The sequence below is a fragment of the Spea bombifrons genome, chromosome 4, assembly GCF_027358695.1.
Source record: "Spea bombifrons isolate aSpeBom1 chromosome 4, aSpeBom1.2.pri, whole genome shotgun sequence".
NCBI classification, from domain to species: domain Eukaryota; kingdom Metazoa; phylum Chordata; class Amphibia; order Anura; family Pelobatidae; genus Spea; species Spea bombifrons.
In genome coordinates, this window is record NC_071090.1 from 85,693,809 (window position 1) to 85,714,428 (window position 20,620).

The 20,620-nt window shown below is 40.2% G+C and overlaps 1 protein-coding gene across 1 annotated transcript in view; it reads left to right on the forward strand.

Annotated features, from left to right (window-relative positions):
* FURIN (furin, paired basic amino acid cleaving enzyme) overlaps window positions 1–20,620 on the forward strand; it is a 79,327-nt gene that overhangs the window by 24,807 nt on the left and 33,900 nt on the right. Inside the window, exons 2-3 of the mRNA XM_053464385.1 lie at window positions 7,901–7,999; window positions 18,698–18,793. Coding sequence (XP_053320360.1) covers window positions 7,901–7,999; window positions 18,698–18,793 — 195 coding nt within the window. The remainder of the gene's footprint in view (window positions 1–7,900; window positions 8,000–18,697; window positions 18,794–20,620) is intronic.

Here is a 20,620-nt window from a genome sequence, read left to right on the forward strand (position 1 = left end):
TCATTTCTATAGGACTTCATTCAGTGTGCCAAAGACGTATAAAAGGAGTCAGAGGTAGCAAGACCGTTGGACATATTATATATTATATTATATGCAGCAGCACCCTCATGAAAGCTTTATGCGATATTTAATTAAAAAAAGCCCTTACATAGCAACAATGTGCTTGATAAAATAAATTATTAGTTACGTTTTGCTCCCAATTTACGATGTAATAGGCCCGGGGGTATTTGGCTCATACTTCAGTCGATATACCATCGCTATTCCATCATTACTGAATTTCTGTGTTGGCACTGAGCCCCGTATACACTGATGTTTTCTGCGTGGATGGCAGCCGTCTTTTGCAAACGTATAGCAGAGCTGTTTATTTCACGGCCACAAATGTGACCATATCTACTTTCTACAGGCAAGCAACCTCTTGCCTTCCTTTCTCTTCTGCTTCTGTATGATACGTCCCCTGGTCTCTTCTGGCAATCGGTAAGTTAAGTGGCAATGCGAAACATTGAGGATGCCAATAGTTAGTAATATATTCCTAGTCTTTACATAACTTCCCATGTTCTGAGCCGGTACAGCTGCCAAATATCCTCCATGTATTTATTTTCGGCCTCGTATGCAGGCATCCTAGCCACACAAAGTGCTAATTTCTGGCTCTAATAAGATAATAGTTGCCCATTAACCCCTTTTATAAAGAATGGCAGCACCACTTCGGATATCTCATTATGTGAAGCATGAGCCTGGTAAGACGGACTTTCCGATATAAATGAACATTGCTTTGCGTTCCCATGGAGCCTCTGTATGAATGTCGATACACTTGGCATTAAGCTAAATTGCAATGAAAGAACCACAAATCTTTGTTAACTGCAGAGCAGGAAATCGCTAGACTTCTTCCCTATCTCAATCTTTCCTAATCACTGTCCTAGTGTGTTATTTCCAGTAAAAATGACTTTTTTAATATTTTGGTTCATATTAATCTTGCATGTGAATTATGATGCCATTAAAGCTGTTGGTAACCAGATGTAATTGTATGTATTTTACTTCTCTCTGCTGTGCTACATATACTCTACTGCTATATTGATTGCACTCCTGTCTTCCGCTGTTAAATTATTTAATCTGTGTGTACATACCCTATAGAATTATTATTTATGGCCTTGTTCAACTTGTAGCCTGCCTGCCAAAGACATTTGCCCAGATTCTCACTGTCATTACTAAGTAACCCCCATTGGCATTTATTAATACGATCACATAGCCCTGTATTGATAATATTGTTGATTTAGATGAGGTGTACCCTATACATATATTTTAATTACTTAAACATAGTACACATTTCTTAGCTTTTTGTTTTCTTCCTCCTCTTCTTTCTTCTCATTGACTACCCACAAGATGGATATATTTCTACTATGACTTCAGCCGAGCTTTGTGTTTTACTCTATTAGTCCTTTAGTTATTACTATACCCTCCATAAAGCAAGGCCTTAAAGTGACTGTGCCGTGGTGCATATACTCTACGAAAATGTCATTCTCTCCTTGAGTGAGTGCCCAGCTCTTGGGAAATGTGGCCTTATCGCCTCCAATGAATATGATCAAAGTGGGAATGCGGCACTTTTTAATAGGTTATACTACATATTATTCCACAGACGCCGATCTCATCGGTTTATCCGAGTCGTGATGAGAGAGGGCAAGGAGTGTATGTTTAATGAGCAACATGAGTATTTGGCAACGTTTTCATTAACAATGACCTTTGTTTAGCCATAAATACGAATAGCGATACATGTATATATGTAAGAAAGAGTAGCAGTAAAAAAATTTTATTCCCCGTAAGTGTCTAAATTTACAAACCAATTATGGTTAGTAGTATAATATAATATAAGAAATACCTTTCCTTAGAAAACTTGGTAAATGTCCCTTAAGGCTTTGCTACTAATTTGCCTCTCTGCCGATCCTAGGTATCCTCAGCCAGGGCATTCACCCCCACCTAAATATCTCTTAAAACGTGCCCAAAGTAGCATTGAACCAGCAAGGCTAATAAAAGTCACAAGGAAGTAGTCAAGCCTACATCTAAATGAAAGTATCCATGACCTGGTCCATGAACTTGGCGTTGATAGGGCTGTTACAGGCTCTCTGGGGAAATCTTGGTTTGATCAGTTCCACTAATCCCTGCTGGTTTCTGCACAAATGGTCATGAACCCCGTTATAGCATATTACAGGTTCCATTAATCACTTTTTTTTTTGTTTTATTAAGGATGCTATCATGGGGTTCCAGTAAGGCACTGGTCTTCCATTTTTGTACCTGCGCACATGCTGCATATGTGTTGGAATGAAGCCTAAACACTCTTGCACATCTGCTTTCGAAGGAAGTTCCTACTTTTCATGTGTAATAACTTTTGAGCCATAAAGTCTAAGATGGTAATCTCTGGGCTCTTCTGTGAGTGATGAGTGATTGAATGTCAGCAGGCGCAGCTGTGAAATATAGGAAGTGGCTGATATTTCATAAAGCTTGACATTGTAAGCCTTTTGGGGGTCAGCAGCTTTGCAGCAGTAACTCGATACGGCCGGATACTGGGCTTTTTTGCTTCTGCTGCTGTTCAGGAGATGTCCGAACCGGACCAGCCTCTTTGTTTAGCTTCCAGTATCCATCTGAAAACCCGTCAGCCAGCCAGTTGCAAGCTATTATAATACTTAAATAATAAAAAAAGTGCGCTAAGTCTCCACATGTATGGCTGTAGTGCACTTCCATAAAAATCGAAGAGACACTGAAAAGCCGTTTTCTTGCGTTTTTATTCTGATCACTGCATTTTGCCCTTCATATATGGTCCAGTTGTGCTCGTGTAAATTAAGCACATAGACAGCTCTTTATTAAAGGCTTAATACCAACATCCGAAAACACATCGTTTAACTCGGGACTTCTGTGGCAAGTTGGATACGATGTTCCCCCACCATGCCGGTCTGTGTGCATGCAAAGCTGATGAGATGGCAGGTCTTAAGGCAATCTGGGTGACGACTAGCTACAATATTGTCTTCCCGAAGATATGGGTAGAAATATGTAATTTCTGTGGTTTGCTGTGACTATAGGAGTCAGGGCTACCTGGCTTATAGGATTGTGTCTGACGCTTTGTCTGTCGACATCTCTAACGGTCCCATGCTGCTTTCCCTGCTGTCTTGGGCAGACCATGCGATGCTATTTAAGTATATTAGGTCTGTCTTGTAAATATTGCAGGAAATAGTTGTTTTTTCACACATTAAATTGCCATGTGCTAGTATGTTGTCTGTTCCGTGTTAGGGGATTTATTTTCTCACACCTACGGGTAAACTGAAACGTATCAGACCAACCACGTGACCATAGGCATTTGTCACGCTGGCTCATTTTCCGCAGAAAGGATGTGAGCGCTCAGTGCTTTTGAAATCCAGGCATCTTTTTTTGTAACGGATTCTTCCTTCACAAATTACAGCCACTTTTAACCTATTTCTGATTTTTCAGATACCGCTGCCTTTTTAAGCATGACATGTGCTTGTTTTGTCCCCCCCGCACATCTTTCTGGAACGTTTCTCTCCAGCTGACTAATCTGTTCCTGCACTTGAAAGCTTTAAGTGCTATCCTACCCAGGCCTGGAATTCGCTAATTTCGCTTGGTGCATGCGCCCATATGCACACATGGCTCCTTTTACACAGAACAATATTGGCGATTGTAAAAACTATCCTGCGGATGGATGTGTATATGAGCTCTTCAGCCTAAAGACCAAGAATAAATAAACCCTGTAATGTAAGCGTTATTCTGTACCTAACAGAAATAACAAGATATTTCATTGGTTTTGTGGATTGGTGATCTCGGATACATTTCCCAGATACATCAATTTGATTCTGATTGAACGATGTGTGCTTCACAACTGGTGCAGGACTCTGGGAATGAGCCAGTCTTGATTGTGTTCCATAACCATCCGCTACAGCTTCGCCCTCCGCCCTCTCCTACCCTGTGGCTTGTTGAAAACAGCTGAAAACATACCAGGCTTGAACTTCCACACCTGGCAATAAGAGCAAATAGAATTAGCTTTTAGCACTTAATAAATGTAAGGTTTGCAGAGTCATTATTTTACCCCTAATCTTTGGAAAATGCACCTTACCAGCTGCCGAGCACTTCCTGCCCTGGCAGTCGCTTTCTGATCCAGGAGTGTTTCTGGACCCTGCTAACACCTGCGAGAGAGAGCATGTGGCAGGAAGCGGTCGGCGGCCGCCAAGAGAAGGTTCACTTTTACTCGAAAGTTTCAAAACCGTAAGCAAGCCCTAGTTATATGAAAAAGCAAGTCAATCCTTCAGTGTTAAAAGCCAGGAGATATTGTTTGTAAATACTTGTGCAGAGCTGGTAAAAGTTACTGACTGTACCCTCTGTCGCTCTGTATAGTTACCATTGTGTGTATATGCATGTATAATATACGCGTGTATATGTTATAGATAAACCTCACAAAGTAAAAAATATACTGGGTATGCTTGTTGCAGTCCGGCGCCATCAGCCCTCTAGCCTTTAGAGTTGTTGCTTGAAAGGGGTTATGGCCTCTGACTATTAAAGCTTTTTTCCACTCAAAATAAAGAAATGCCGTAGAACAAAAAAAGCAACGTTCAGGAATGATCACTTTTTAAAGTGTTTTTTTTCCTGCTTTAAATCGTTTGGCGTGGAAGCCGCTGGATATGATTCTGTAAATGGCTGTTCGCGCATGTTTATCTGTAGGTACAGAGGTGTCTGTACAAAGCTTTGATCAGCTAAAAGGCTTGTATCTTCCGTACCCAGACACTGTGCGGGTAAATAAAAGAATACACGGTAGGGAGGATGGGTGGATTGGACTGGAAGCCTGTTTGTACTTGGAGAAAAAAATATGAATTTCATTAATTATTTTGTGCTAACAGCTTGTATCATTTGCTTGTATGGGAATATATATATATTAGGAATTTAGAGCTTTGATTATTATGGCCTATTTTGGCCTATGCGTTTCGGGGTAAATGGGGAAAATTATGTTGGTCCACAGTCTGACTCCTTATAACAGGGAAAAATCTTCTTTGAATATGGGGTGACTGACCAAAAATACTTGGACTATTAAATGGTTAAGATTATATTATATTTTATATATATTATACACACACACCATTTTATGGCTGCCCTGAAGCAGAGTATGTACAATGCTTTGTTCGGCAGTCTGGACCTTGAAGGGTTAAGCATTTCACACCTCTTTGCACTTGCTTTTCTAGCTATAAAGAGAAGTCCATATGCCAGACCGTGTCACTCTCTGTGTTCTGAGAAATACTTTTCTGTTCGGCCATATAAAAGACTGTTCCTGGCGGCTATAAATCTACCGAGCTGCCTGCTGCTTCCCACTTGCTTTTTAAATTGTTATTTATACCTCTGTCACCTCTGAAGTTCCTGAACTTGTCAGAAGCCGGGACATTAAAAACTGTACGCAAGATTTCACTGTCTGTTTTATAGACGTAGACGGTAGGGGTGAGTAGGGGCCCGGCTTTAATATTCCTCTGTATAATTCTGCAGAGCTGGATTAAGATGCCAGTGTGCCAGAGCTGGCATCAAAGTATCTAGCACCATTAATGACTCCTGCTCCCTGCTTACATGCAGGTGCTTGATGACAGAGAGCCTGTCTGGGTCTTCCCTAGCAGCCCAGCACCCGGTGCAATGGCCTAGGTCACCATTATAATAAAGCCAGGTCTGCACAGGACCCTAGGGCAACGTACTAAGGTCCCCATGCGCCGTTCTATTACGCTGGTTTCACATAGGGGTGCAGACATGTAGATATAGCATTTGTGGTGGCCCCTTGTTTAGAGAGTCTACTAGGCAGTAGCCTAGTCGGCCTTTTTAATTATCAGAGGTTGTTATTGTGCCGTAGAAAATAATCTTTCGTGATCCATTTTTTTGGAAACGAGTAATCAAGGTGAGTCCTTTATTGGGCAATTGAGTAGAATTAGACTTCAAGACAACGTTACAGAATGAAGGCTGAAGTAAATCAACTTTCAAAGCAACGTAGCAGGGTATTGAGGGCAAACTCCAGGCCTCCTGACGTTGAAGGACAGCTGCCATATTTAAATCACATAGTACTGCATTCTTCCCCTGACTTCCCAGAAAGGTCGCCAACATTGACACTGCAGTATCGTGACATCTGACTGTTGATGAATAAATGTATCTCCTGTCACAGAGAGGGTACAACTAGTTTTCATACAAATACACGCAATGTCTTCAACTTCTGTCTTACTTATATATCCGAGTGTCAGTTGGAGGAACGCTGGATGTGTCTGTAATTTACCTCCCGCTCCTGACTGGCTGCAGTCAGATCTATCCATCTGCTTTTGGATCATTACGGTGCGCTCACTGCGCAAAACAATGCCTTCTCCTGTGAACGCGACATTTTAAGGTGCCAGCGTTGAGTAAGGAACCTCGACTCCCAACACTTATTTTGCTGTTCATTAGACAGACATCTAAGATGGACGACTTCGCAACCTCTGTTTTGTTTGTAGAAAAGGAGTTATTAGTGTTATTTTTGGAGGTGGGAATCAAACAAAGTAGCCTTGATGTCTTGTTTTTTTTTGATGCTCGCTCCTTTTTTTGTAAGGGCAGAGCGATTGAGATAAGGGTATGGCTACTTTGCCCGGTGCTGTTTGGTCTCTTTGCATTGACAGTCTAGTTTTTATAACATCTTCTTAGAAACGTTCCGTGCTGCAAAAATCTATTTATGAAGCAGCATACTTTTCTGTTGTATTTGCATTCTGGGTGTCCTTATAAATGTCCGGTAGGTTTCCATAACAACCCACCGAGAAATATTTAACCGACTCATTTGGTTTTAAATACAATATTGGTTGACAAGTGTGACTGACTTCACTAGTCTGCTCAGAGCTTAAATCTGTAAGCTCTTCTTTCTTCATGTCTTCAAAATAGTTTGTGCCCGAATCACAGTCTACTCAATACTGGTCTAAGGCAAGCGATTTATATAAACCGTGCTCGTCATTTCAAAACATCTTATTTCATACAGTTATATATTGCAAACACAAAATGTACAAACGCCGAATAGCACCTTAAACCATGACCCTGGACACTTTGAACGCTCAGTGAATACCTCCTGAGGTTGTACTTATTTATATTATAATTAATGTAGAGCTTATGAGCCCATAAGCTATAAACATCAAGCCATTTGTTCTGTTCTGATAACGGTGCCAACCTTTGGGTAAAAATAATTAAGGACACCTCTTATCAGTATGACATCGCAGAAGACCAAGGGCGGTGACATCAGCAGACATCGCATTAAGTTCTGAAGAAATCTTTTAAAATATGCATAAATCATAAATATTTATAAGAGGAGCTGCAAATATCACTGTAGTTGATCCAAACATGCTAAAAATGAGTAAAATTTACCCAAAACCTGTATCCAGTAACTCCAAAACAAGTGCATGGATTGAGCTAGATTTCTCCAGAATCAATATTAACTTCTCCAAAGAATTCTACCCACTTTATTGAAATGGTGAGGTTTAAAATATAGATTAACCATAACAAAAGGGGGGTGCCTGTTATGTGGCAGAGGGACTACTGCCCGTTGGACCTGCCACCCTACACCCGTCAGAACACGACATTGTTCTGCACAGACCTTAATGGTATGAATCGGCTATTTTAGAGGAGATGTCTGATCGTTGCCAATCAAGAGCTGTGAGGCAGCGAGCCCCCTACTTATTCTACCAGGGGCTACTGCCAAGATTGTCATATTTCTTTGTCTCATTTTTGTGCCCAGTCTTGGTTATTATGCTTGTAGAAATGACCAATGGTTGGTGCTATTGTTTCATGAATATACAGTTGTACTGAGAAACGTCATGCAATTTCCACTTTTTTTTAAATACAAATATTCTCTTGGTTTTTTTTTTTTTTTTAGATATTTGGTGACTATTACCACTTCAGTCATCGGGCAGTGGTGAAGAGGTCGTTATCTCCTCATAGACCCAGACATGTCTTGTTAAGCAGAGAACCTCAGGTAAGGTTGGAGGTTGGTGGAGGTTACAGAGATAATAATAATGTGCAGAAAAATTGTTTTTGCTACTTTAATTTCTAAACTTCGTGTTATATAGGAACTTTCATGTCAAAAGTAATAACAAAAGGTCTTGCGTATCTTATGTTTGGGAAGACCAAACTATAGTATTAATAGGCAATCTTGGCCACCCCTTTTACCGTTTATAGTTCCCATCCTGATCTTCATCCAGCTATAACAATCACAAACTGCAAACATCTGCAAAGAACAGCACCATATTTAACATAATATTTTTATTTACCATGTGGTTCCATTTCTTTGAAAAGTCTATTTTATAGTTAATGGGAAGACTGCTCTTCAGATATAAACCTAGCAGCCCCTGCTTTATGCATTAATCTCTTAAGGTCTAATTGCTCCTTTTGGTCAACCTTTTCTTTGGATTTACAGACTATTTACACTTTCTGTAACGAGCCATTGTTGGCTCTTTTAAAGCGGAAGAGACATATTTATCAATATTTCATATACTGTTTAATGTTAGAATGCAGTGTTAATTTGATGTTAATGGTTCATTTTACTACAGACATATGAAACGGGCTGTATCAATTTAATAATGGAAGCAGTGTCTTAGCAAAAATCATCCATATGCTACATTTATTAACACCAAATATAAACAAAAGCAGGAAAGGGTCTACTACTTTTCCTCCCTGCACACAACCACAGTGCAGCAATCCATCCCCAATTTTGCACACTTTGACCAACCCCTTTCCTCCTCAAACACTACACTATGAAATAGGCCGCCCCACACGCAATACCATCGGGCATTCTTTTTTTCTCTTTCACCACATGCTCCAGCAGCATCCCCTTTCCTCCAGGCACACCACACATGATCCAGCAGCATCCCCTTTCCTCCAGGCACACCACACATGATCCAGCAGCATCCCCTTTCCTCCAGGCACACCACACATGATCCAGCAGCTTCCCCTTTCCTCCAGGCACACCACACATGATCCAGCAGCTTCCCCTTTCCTCCAGGCACACCACACATGATCCAGCAGCTTCCCCTTTCCTCCAGGCACACCACACATGATCCAGCAGCTTCCCCTTTCCTCCAGGCACACCACACATGATCCAGCAGCAGCCCCTTTTCCAGGCACACCACACATGATCCAGCAGCATCCCCTTTTCCAGGCACACCACACGACCCAGCAGCAGCCCCTCTCTGCCAGGCACACCACACGACCCAGCAGCAGCCCCTCTCCTCCAGGCACACTGCAAAAGTCCCACAGTGACAAGGTTTTATAAATATCTAAAAGGAACATCCTTTCCCTGTTGTCGCTTTTCTTTTTCCACACTAGGCTTTTGTAGGGGTTGTGACTTCAGCTTGTATATTATTAATCATCTTCCATGTGGATTATGCATTTTAAATATTATGTAGTAATAATGTACATCTTTTTGGGGTTTTGAAGATATAATGCTTCCTAACAAATACTTACAGCCAGTTTTAGTGATTTTTTTTTTTCTCTTTTTCCTGAATCATTACATTTTACCCATAATCTAAAATAGTGTCTATACAGCGGTTTATATAGTGATGCTACAGATGTGTTTCTGCAGTACCCTGAGTAATTTGTTATGCCTGTGTGCACACCAAACACCAGGCAGTCACATGAATATACATAAAGTGGTAGTGTCTGTACTTGGCCTTTAGCTTTTGTAATGAACATATGAGACTGCCATCAGTCTTAATAGAAGATAAATCAAATTATCTGGATTTAATTATGGGCACCCCACTGTTACCCATAAAATAAACTGCCATTCTGCCGTATGCTTTCATCTAAGCTGCACACAATTTACTGATCTGCGTATTACAAAGCCCGGTTGTGAAACACAACTTTATGGCACCTAAGAACCGCTTGGTCTATCTAGTCTGATCATTTGTCTTGTACCGAAAAAACTGATATTTTATTTAGTGTTTTGCCTTGTTTTATATTCGTTGTAGCTTATTTCCCCCTATGCCGTGCATATTTAAGTTCCTTAACAGTATTAAAGTGAACTCGTGCCCTTTGCTTCCAGTTGTTTTACTATTTTCTGGTTTATATAGCACCATCATATTCCACAGCGCTGTATGATTGCTTCTTCAAAGCCTAAATGTGATATGTAAATTTCTAGATTAAATCAAGCTTTTTCAATCTGCTCTAAATGTGAAGGATTTACATAGCAAAGTCTCCCTCCAACCATTTCTTTTAGATGTCAAAGTAAGCATTTTATAATGAACCAGACCATGTAAAGTAATGAGATTTTGTTTAATTTTTGTATCGTCCTGTCTTGAAAGAATAGATCTACTGTTTTTAATGTCTATTTAACCCTTGGCTATGCTTTGTTTAAAGGGCAATCCAATATATTGGACTATTTTCTTTTTTATTATTAACCTAATCAATGCAGCTTGCTTGCTTAGGAAGGTTTGATTGCCCTCAGTGTAAATACACTATTGACTATGCGGTTTGCATGTATTACGCAAACCATAAGCATTGTGTATAGAAATACTTAAGATACATATGCTAATGTTGTGGTACTCCATATTACAATATTGCTATATATTTGTTGTTTAATATAGCACCATCATAACTGGACATAACAAGTAAGGCATCACATAACAATCTGGACTTGTTGGAATTGGGAAGCCCTGCTCCAAAGATCATACAATAATAGTTTATTGTATGAGGATTCTCACATTCAGTAATATAACTTGCCCTGTCTCCTGGTGGAATTTAAATCCAAATTGGTATGCGATGCACTACTTTGCTGTTTACATATTGTACGGCACTGTGGAATATCATGCTATATAAATCAATAAATGAAAGTAATTATTTTATAGTGATTTATATTATCTGCTTTATAGAGCCTTGAAGCAAATCTGGTTATTTCTCCCCCTTTTAAATGGTTCTACTTCTAGAATTGTCATCAGCATGTTAGTGACCTCTAGACTGGAGAAAGAAATGATTAATAGTTCAAAATTTTAAGACACTGTTGGCTGGATGAATGAATGGCTAGGAGTCAGGGCTTTAACCATGACTTTTTAATATTAGTGATGGCTTTTTATGCAACAGTTATGCATTTAGAGGAATATTTTTTTTATTAAATTGATTTTATTTAGAAACACCATTATTGTAACTTTTAGAGCTATATAATTGTGTTCTCCTAAATTCACTATACAGCATCAAGGGCCAACCGCAGAGAGATTGGTCTGCAAGACGGCCAGTGGTACTGTTAAGATTCATTCATAGTTTTGACTATGCACCATGCCGGGGCAACTAAATCCTTCTTGTAGAAAAATCTCAGCAGGGTAATTGCATAACGACGCAGAATGACGCGTAATTGAAGAATGATGATTTACCGGCAAACCTTTTGGATTTACAAATAAACCTTTTTATTGGGTGAAAATTAAATCCTGTCATTGAAAAATCCAGGCAATCTATCATGTAATGACCAGTCAAAAGATTAGTCTTTTAAGCAGAATATAATTCTGGAAACTGAAACTTCCTTACACGGTATCTCTATGCTGCTCCCATTAAATGTGAAAAGCGAGCTGATAAAAGTGCTGGTGGATGCATCTCTTCCGCAGGGATCAGAAACCTGTTCTAAGATTGGAAGATTTAATGGGTTTCAGCCTGTTCTACAAAACAATTAACACATCTCTTTTTAGGTCTGCATAGAAAATGAATACTTTGTTCTAATTTTAAATTGTTTGCCTCCAAGCAATCCAAAATTATTAGTGCCGAGGTAATGAGAGGCTAGAATTTAGTCCTACAAAGACCTCCATAACTTGCGATATTCAGCCGTCTGGGGTTGGTGAGGCAGGCTTCGTGGATGATGGTAATTCAGAACCCATTTAGTAAAGTGGAGCAGGTTAATTAAAAGGCCAGTAACATTTTGGTTTCTTTTCACTTAGCGTCTTTGTTTGTTTTGGGTACAAAATAGAATGACTAAGACTTGCTAATTGTGCAGAGCGGAATCTTATGACAAGATCGTATGTCCCATTTACTAGACCAGCCCTTCCTAAGTGAGGTCTATTTGAATGTGAATAAGTGCCCTTACTGAAAAGCATTCCTTGACCTGAAACATTGTCTCTCTCTCTTCTTTCCTCTCTCTCCATGAAACTTGCAAGCGCAGCCCTCTTACTTTTTTGTAAGCTGCCCTCGAGTTGTTCCCTCACGGCGTCTCTTCTCTTGCTCCGCCCAGGAACAAGGCGGAGTCACAGGAAGTGACGTCACATCACGTGACTCCGTTTTGTTCCTGGGCGGAGCAAGCTAGGAGACCCTGTAAGGGAGCAGCAAGAAGGCAGCCTTGCGGGACTGCGCGGGATTACCGGGACCCGCAAGTACAGTGCCTGACCGCCCGCTCCTGCCCGCAGCCCCAGCAAGACCGCCCGCGCCCGCAAGTTTTTTGGCGGGTCCCGTGGGACCCGCCTCCCAGTGCAGTCCTCTAGCTGGTACAGAAGGAGTAGAGAGCCATGTTCTTGCAAGTTTACAATCTATGGGACACATCCTTTATTGTTTTTAAGAAGCACCATGGGTGATGGCTTTTTTTAATGAAATATGAAATATTATGCTCTCGGTTGCTTATTACTTTTAATCCTGAGCCCTGCTGGCAGCATGCATGTGGGTGCAGCAGTACATGTCCTTTTCCATTTCCCTTTGGAGGGGCTGCAGACCCCATAAACAAAATTTCTTAGATGAAGCCTGGAAAAAAAGGTATACACCTGCTTGCATCTGTTTCATGTTTTCACTTAAAGGGGAACTGTTGCCTTTATCAAAACTGTGGGGGGCTGTTTGCCAAATTATTTGCCTACCATGTTATATTTTTACCACCAGTCAGCTCCAGCGCTGGATCAGCGAGGATTGGGGACTTAATGAGAACTTAAACAGAAAGCACTCTCTATAAGGAGCACTTCTCTTTTGCTTTTCTCAAAATGTGCTCTTTTAAACCAGGTGACCTAGTTCCACCTAATATTTCCCCCCACTGCTTGCCACAGTCCTGGACATTTCAGTGGCAATAGGAACATTAGATCACCAGTACAAACAATATTATATGTACACGTGTGTCATGAAACAAGGCTGCTCAAGTGAATAATTGACCGACCAGATAGTACTCACTTTTTTGCTATTGAGGTCACAGCTCAACAAACCAAAGAAAATAATGGATTGGCTGACGTTGGTTAGGATTTTCTGCCCCCAAAATGTACCCTTTGCATGGCTGATACTCTTCTATTAGTGGCAGCGTAGCACCTTTTATATTTAAGTTAAGATCTAGATAACAAGTAAGTGATAACAGCCGACCAGCTGCAGAACACACTTTAGCCAGATAATTTCCCAACCAATGATTCTGATGATGTTCCAGGATTGGTTTTTATGGGTTTCAACCTTTTTTGTTTTGCTGCCTCCCAAACCGTTCCATCACATACACCATTGACCTGTTCGTGTACTGTTATTCCGGTTCGTTGCGAGCATGTGATTGTTGTCTTTCCATCTGCTTTTGTTTCGACCTTGGATGTTCTGATTCAGGCACCACTTCCAATTTCCTCTAAATCTCTTTAATAATCCAGTAAAAGAAGTCCTTGAACTCTGATCTTGTCACAAGGATTGCTGGGTCTCCATTGGAGTGCCCTCTGCTAAGTGAGTGCTCTGATTTTCAGTGGAAACAAGATTCTGTTTGTATCGGATCTGTAATAAACCATCAGTGAATCATCTGAAAGTTTTTCTCAAATCTCCCTCAGTGAAGCGATATCGATATTCTTATATTCTCAGCTGAGATGTTTTTTTTTTGTAGTATCCATTTGAGGTGGCCCTTTTATTTGGGATAATGTAATTGCTACGCTGCCACATTAAACATACTGGTAAAAATCCATCATCCTTACATAAGGTTTGCCATTGGAACCCTGTTATAAAACGGGCTGTGCCCTATAAGCAGTAAATTGGCGTTTGCTCCTGACAGTGTTTTCTTTGACATGTACTTTATAAAGCTCTCCTTTATTGTTCTTCATAAACGTGGCCCTTTGGATACACAATTGAGCTCAAAATAGAAAATGCCACGGGCATAAGCAACCACCAAGCTTCACGTACTGGGTTTTACAGAGTAGAGGAAGCTTAACTTCCTATCACCACCTAAAACTTTACCCACAGAGTTTCCGTGGAAACAGGGCGATCATTTTTCCATTGTTCTCTGCACTTTTGCTTGTTTTACCGACGGATGCCTCCAGGGCAGTCTTGTAATCTGAGTGGGACATGTTACCTGCCCTACCCCCACCCATACTCAAGTTTTTGGAAAATTACAGTTAATGAGTTATAACGCTGAGATTTTGCAGCCTGAAGTGTGTAGCTGCTCTGTTTGAAAAGAGGGTAGAAATTTCTCTTAGAAATAAGCATCTACATTAACTTGACATATTAAGCTTATGTATTACCCTTTGCTCCAACCCATTGTAGTTCCAATCATAAATGTGACTCCAGAGTCCCGTTACCTTCCCATGTATCAGTGTGTCTATTACAAGAGTAATGCGGCTGCATAAAACCCTGTGTTTGTAAAAGGATTGCACCGGAAAACCAGATTCTAAAATGTGATGGATGATTGTGTATAGCAAGAGTAGTCTTATTAATCTAATGTCCGTTACTACATAGAAGTGGCTGTTGATATGTTCCTGCAGTGCTTTGTGTCTAGGCTAGCATATTAAAAGGGGAGACATACTGCACAGGTCTCTCTGGCATACTTTCATGCTCCTCTCCACTGAGCAGAAATCTAGGTTATGATGTCATACCCGATGTTCCACATAGTGCACATGCATAAGGCCTTGAGTCATATAGGTCTGATCTGAAGGAGCACAGATCACAGCTTCCTTAACGTAAACAGCAACAAGGGTGTCTCCCGTTGTGTTTTTCTCTTTCCCAGAAAACTTAATCTGTGCTTTTGGCAGCTTCCCCTGTGTTTGCCAGTCCCATACCATCGGTGCAAATCATGGGAGATGATTTTAGGACTGTGTGACCCTAAAAACTGGACCACTGTCCCTGAGGTCGTAGGCAATGCTCTTCTAGTTCCCGAGTCAAAGGTCTAGGACAGGGGTAGGCAAACTTTGGTTCTTCAGATGTTGTGGACTATATTTCCCTTGATGCTTTGCCAGCATTATGACTGTAAGAGCATTATGGGAGATGTAGTCCACAGCATCAGGAGAGCCGAAGTTTGCCTACCCCTGGTCTAGGAGGAGAAAACTGGATGGTGCAGGATATAAACATCTGAACTGCCACTTCAAATGTTACTCGGAATATTGATTTCTCCCCTTTAATGTTGGTGTCTTTTGTGCACATGCTTTGAAAATGGATTTTAATCAATACATTTCTTTAAAACAAGTTTATATAATGTAGTATAAATACTTAAGATACAAGTGAAAGACTACTGGCTGGAAATGTTCTCACAGAAATTCTCCAGAAATAGCCTGTTAGATGTGGGAAACCTTACATCTGCTATTAACCCTGTTACAATGAGAGAAGAATGATCCGTATTGTGTGGCAGCTAAAACAAAGTGGGTATCCTGCTTTATGTGGGGCTTTTAAGATGTCTTCCTTGTTCTGTATAAGGCTTTAGAATTCAGGAAACTTGATCTTGCTGATACTGCCGGAGACATGTCTGTCTCTTTGTCAGAGATGCCTTTTGTAAGCCATAAGCGATAAAGAAACTGTTATTTGGACTCTATTAAGCAGATGAATCTCTCTCAGAACAAATGTACTTTGTCTGATACTCTCATGCGCTCTTGAGTCATTGCTCTTCTGATGAGGACTTAATGCCCTTTCAAACGTCTCTTTAATTTTGCACGTTTATCACCGTAATGTTTGCTGAGCTAAGCAATGAGAAGCTCTTCTGATGATCACAAGTCTCTGTCTGGAAAGTATGTCTGGGTGGACAGCTTATATCTGTAGAAGCCTGTAATTTTTTTTTACCAGCAAAGTTCTTTAACTCTCCAAATTTGTAAATGGATGTTGTCTTGTAGTCTGTAAATAGGTAACTGCGAATTTGGCCTGAAGTACTAGTTTTTCCTAAGAAGACCAATAGTCGTCAGTCATACCATGGGCAACCCCATCCATTTATTGTGCCAGTCCCTTCCTGTCTTAAAGCTGTCTCCTTCGTAGGAGGTACCTTATTGTTTAAGTGCAAGAGGAGATATTTTCCCTAGAACAAAGGAAAACACAGGATAGTTCTTACATTGCATTGAACTATCTGGGATGTCCAGCGCCAACCAGCCCTTGTTAGTCCAGCGCCAACCAGCCCTTGTTAGTCCAGCGCCAACCAGCCCTTGTTAGTCCAGCGCCAACCAGCCCTTGTTAGTCCAGCGCCAACCAGCCCTTGTTAGTCCAGCACTTTGGATGTAAAGGGGAACTCGTATACCCATTGTGAGACAGTGAGGTCCAGTATCAAATAACTTATGTAACCAACAGAAGCATGACTTCACTCCCCCAAATAATCCAGAAGGTCCACCTGAAGTCATTGTATTTATTAGCCAACATTTTTAAGTTTCTATTTACAATTGAGTTTGGTTTCATGAACCACAGCAGATATTATTCGTTTTGAGTCTATTATTTAATTTCATTTAAGTAGATAGTATGCACAGTTCACCTCACCTTTATTCTAGTCATACCTTCAGCAGCTCCTCCTAATGAAAACCGGGCCACAGCACCTTTTGTAATCAAAAAGCACCGTTTGAGACATTGTCCAGGGAAATATCTCTTTCCACGCTCTACCTGCGTGAAATAAATTTTTATTGCTTTCAGAGTTCATTTCCCGTCATTCTTTTTGGAGAATGAATTTTCTACCACTTGATGTTTCATCCGTCTCTGCTCTGTAGACTCCTTTTTAAAACATTGGCTTTTTGCGCTGGAGCGGTTAATAAACCTGCACGCTGCTTTTTACTATAGATTTCTTTCTTGAAATTGTGTCTTGCTTCGCTGGGAATTCCCGCTGGAGAGTGTTCTCCTGAGATCTTGAGTAATTGAAGGAGAATGCACATTGGAGTGTGAATCCCAATATGTGGATAAGGCCCCTCTTCTGCTCTTTCACACTTTGCTGACCTTGCTGTTCATGCTTTTATTATAGTTTGTCTTTTTTTTTTTTTTCCAAGTTACTGTATTTTTATTTAACTCTGTTCTTAATAGTTGTTTCAGACATCAACATTATTTCTATACATTTTGTACAATCACAACAAAATCCTAAAGGGAAAAGCCCAGTAAGTAAACTGTGTAGGAAAACATTATTTGGTCCCCTGATGACTTTGTGTTTGGCCCCTGACAAAGACATTCTCAAATAATTGCACCAACTGTAGTCACCTTCTCACCAAGCTGCTTGGCGATGGTCTTGTAGCCCATTCCCGCCTTGTGTAGGTCTACAATCTTGTCCCTGACATCCTTGGACAGCTCTTTGGCCATGGCCATGGTGGACAGGTATCTTTTATACAGGTAACACGCTGAGATTAAGAACACTTCCTTTAAGAGAGTGCTCCTAATTTCAGTTTGTTACCTATATAAAATACACCTATGAGCCAGACAGTTTGCTGATTGATAGGGGATCAAATACTTATTTCACTGAGTAAAATGCAAATCAACTTATAACTTATTTGAAATGTGGTGTTCTGGATATTTTTTTTTTGTTCTGTCTCTCACTGTTCAAATAAACCTATAACCTAACAAATTATAGACTGATCACATCTTTGTCAGTGGGCAAACGTACAAAATCAGCAGGGGATCAAATTTTTTCCTTCAGTGTTTCTTGGTTTGTTATTAAGTGTATATCTTCTCATTTTGTTTTACGTTTCTGCATAAAAATCCCCAGTATTGGTTCAAAAACAGTTAAGGCAGGTGAAGGCCGCCTTTTAAAAGTGCTCAGAAATGAGTAGTTTTACTTTGTTTCCATGGTAATGAAAATACCTTTTTATGAGGAATATAGAGGCATATATATATGTGATCTCTACAAAACAACACAAAGTGGAAATGTTTGTTTTAACATAATGTTGTTTTTTTGTTACGCACTCAATGTTCCTTTTTGTCTTCGTTTTCAGAGTTCTTCATAAATAGTCTGGTTTGATTAAAATGCTTTAGTTTTCGTGGAGCAGCTTTAATGACGCCGTACTTTTCCTCATAGCCGTGTGTTAGTTTTTTTTTCTTTGCCAGTATTTGAAGGGCACTAGAGCCTTGCTTTTAGACCCAGATGAGCAGATCACAATTTTACGCATGCCTATTATTCATTTTCACTGCGGTTTCGTTCATTTAAATGACTCTGTAAATTTTGGGCAGTCTGTCTATAGCCTTTTCCAAAAAAATGTGCACTTAATCTCTTTGCAAGTGCATTATTTCTCCACTTTGCTTAGGTGGAAGTAATAGGGATAGTCATAATCTCATTGATGGAGAGCCCGCTAAATTATTTCTGCCAGATGGTTGGCGTTTAACCCTTTCTTTTCGTAAAGCTGGCAGTTTTCTAGTGAATATTAATATCAAAACGATCAAGCTGGCAATGTCATTTTGTCATTTGGGTGAAAAATAATAAATATAAACAAAAGCAATTGGCTTCGCTACAAAATTATAGTATAAACGCAATGTATTTTCTAATCCAATACCGATGGGTAAGATATAACATTTAGTATTGAAATCTCAACTATTAATCTAAATTTCTTTCTAGGTGCACTGGTTAGAACAACAGGTGGCGAAGAAAAGAAAGAAGAGAGATATTTTTACGGAACCGACAGATCCCAAATTTCTGCAGCAGTGGTATTTGGTAAGTTTTTTTGTTTTTGTTTTTTTTTAAGAGTTTTTATTCCGTATTGTGCTGTTTTATGGTTTGCCGTAGTGACATAAATGACATCTTTCGATTTCTTTGGGGCGATTAAATTCTACTCTGCCACACATTACATAACATACGGTACTTCCACCCCGCGCGAGGATTCAGACTTATAACATGACGTACCGTAAACTACACAATATTCAGTTTTCACATTTATAATGTGTATGTGTGTCTATAACAATTAGTGAGCATGCCACACGTTTCTAGCACAATGGCTGCTAAAATTAAACAGCTGATGTATACAGGGAAGGAATCTCGTAATGAGAACCATTGACATTCTGTAAAAAGCAGTGTTAAACCTGTCTGCTTTTCAATAGCACATAGGTCTGCACCACAGGCTTAATACTGGTTTTACTAGTTTGCCTTCGTTCCGCCATTAAATTGACATTCAGCAGCCATGCCCATCGCTATAGCTTTTATCTCTTGTTCGGTGGAGGCTGTGTGAGTAGACGTGTGTATGCCTACAGGCCATGCAGATTAGCTTTCCATGACGGCCACTGTTACACTTCACTCTGGCTCAAAAGAGCAGACCAAAGCAGACGCCTGGTTGTTTGGCAAAAGCATTTATATGCATATTTATATTGCATATCTGCTATAAAACATCTGTCTGAGCCTTAACGGAGATTGTGGCCACAGCTTTTACTCTCTGTCCTACAAGAACTAGCACAGGAATGTTTATTGTTTTTTGGAAAACTCATTACCCCATCTAAATTTGAGACTGATTAGGTGTGGACTTCGTGTCATTCTTAAACGTTAGGCTTCTTGTTCTGATTGTAGATGTGTGTGTGTGTGTTGTCATTCTACACTACCAAGCTGAGCTTAACCTCGTACACAAATGGCCTGACGTTCTCTCGTACAGTACAAAGCAGAATTCATGGTACCGTTTATGACGTATGGCATAGCTACTGTCGTGCAAGGTTCCTAATTTGGAATGCAGGATTTACTTTTCACTGTACAATATGAGGCCCACGTTGTCCAAAAAGTCCCACTTTTGACTGTTTCTTTTGAAAGCAGTGGTTTAAGCCTTTCTTTTGTGCCATGAGCTCCATGTGTTTGCCCACTGTGTTCTATGATAGTGGACTTATCCATACTGACCTTAACTGAAGTGAGAGAGGCCTGCATAGATCCCTGCATGATGTGGGTCTTTTGTGACTTTAGTATGACTTTACATACTGATCTTTAAGATACTCTGGCAGGGTGTGGATTCACTACTACCCCAAATTGTCTAAATTTGACACTGTGGTTAGTAGGGTTATAGAGAGCCCCGTAGTGAAAATTGGTGCTAGACTGATATTCATCAACAAATGTTTCTGGAAGTGTTTCGATTTCTTTTCAGTGTGGCCTTGTGTAGATTTTGCAATCTTTAATGTCTACAACTTTATTCTGAAGGCAATGGCTGGCCCAAATCAGGCCTGATTGCCAACTAAGTTCTTCAATCACTCGATTTTGTTTTAATGGGATAAGCACCAGACTCTTTCATTTGCTCTCTAGCTCTGTATTACCGCAACCCACAGAACGATCAGATTAAAAGCAAAGTAAAAAATACATCAGTGCAGCTGTATAGAGCTCACAGAGGGTGAGACATTAAACCAGAGGGCATCTGGTGATTTGTAGCAAAGTATCACAATTACTGACTTTGCACTTGTTCTGCCAAAAATTTGCTTATGAGAAAATATGCTTATCCCCCTTGGAGATGACAAAGCCATCGAATGTGCATTTTTTAACGTTTTTCCCATTAACATGAAATTGCTCTTTCTACCT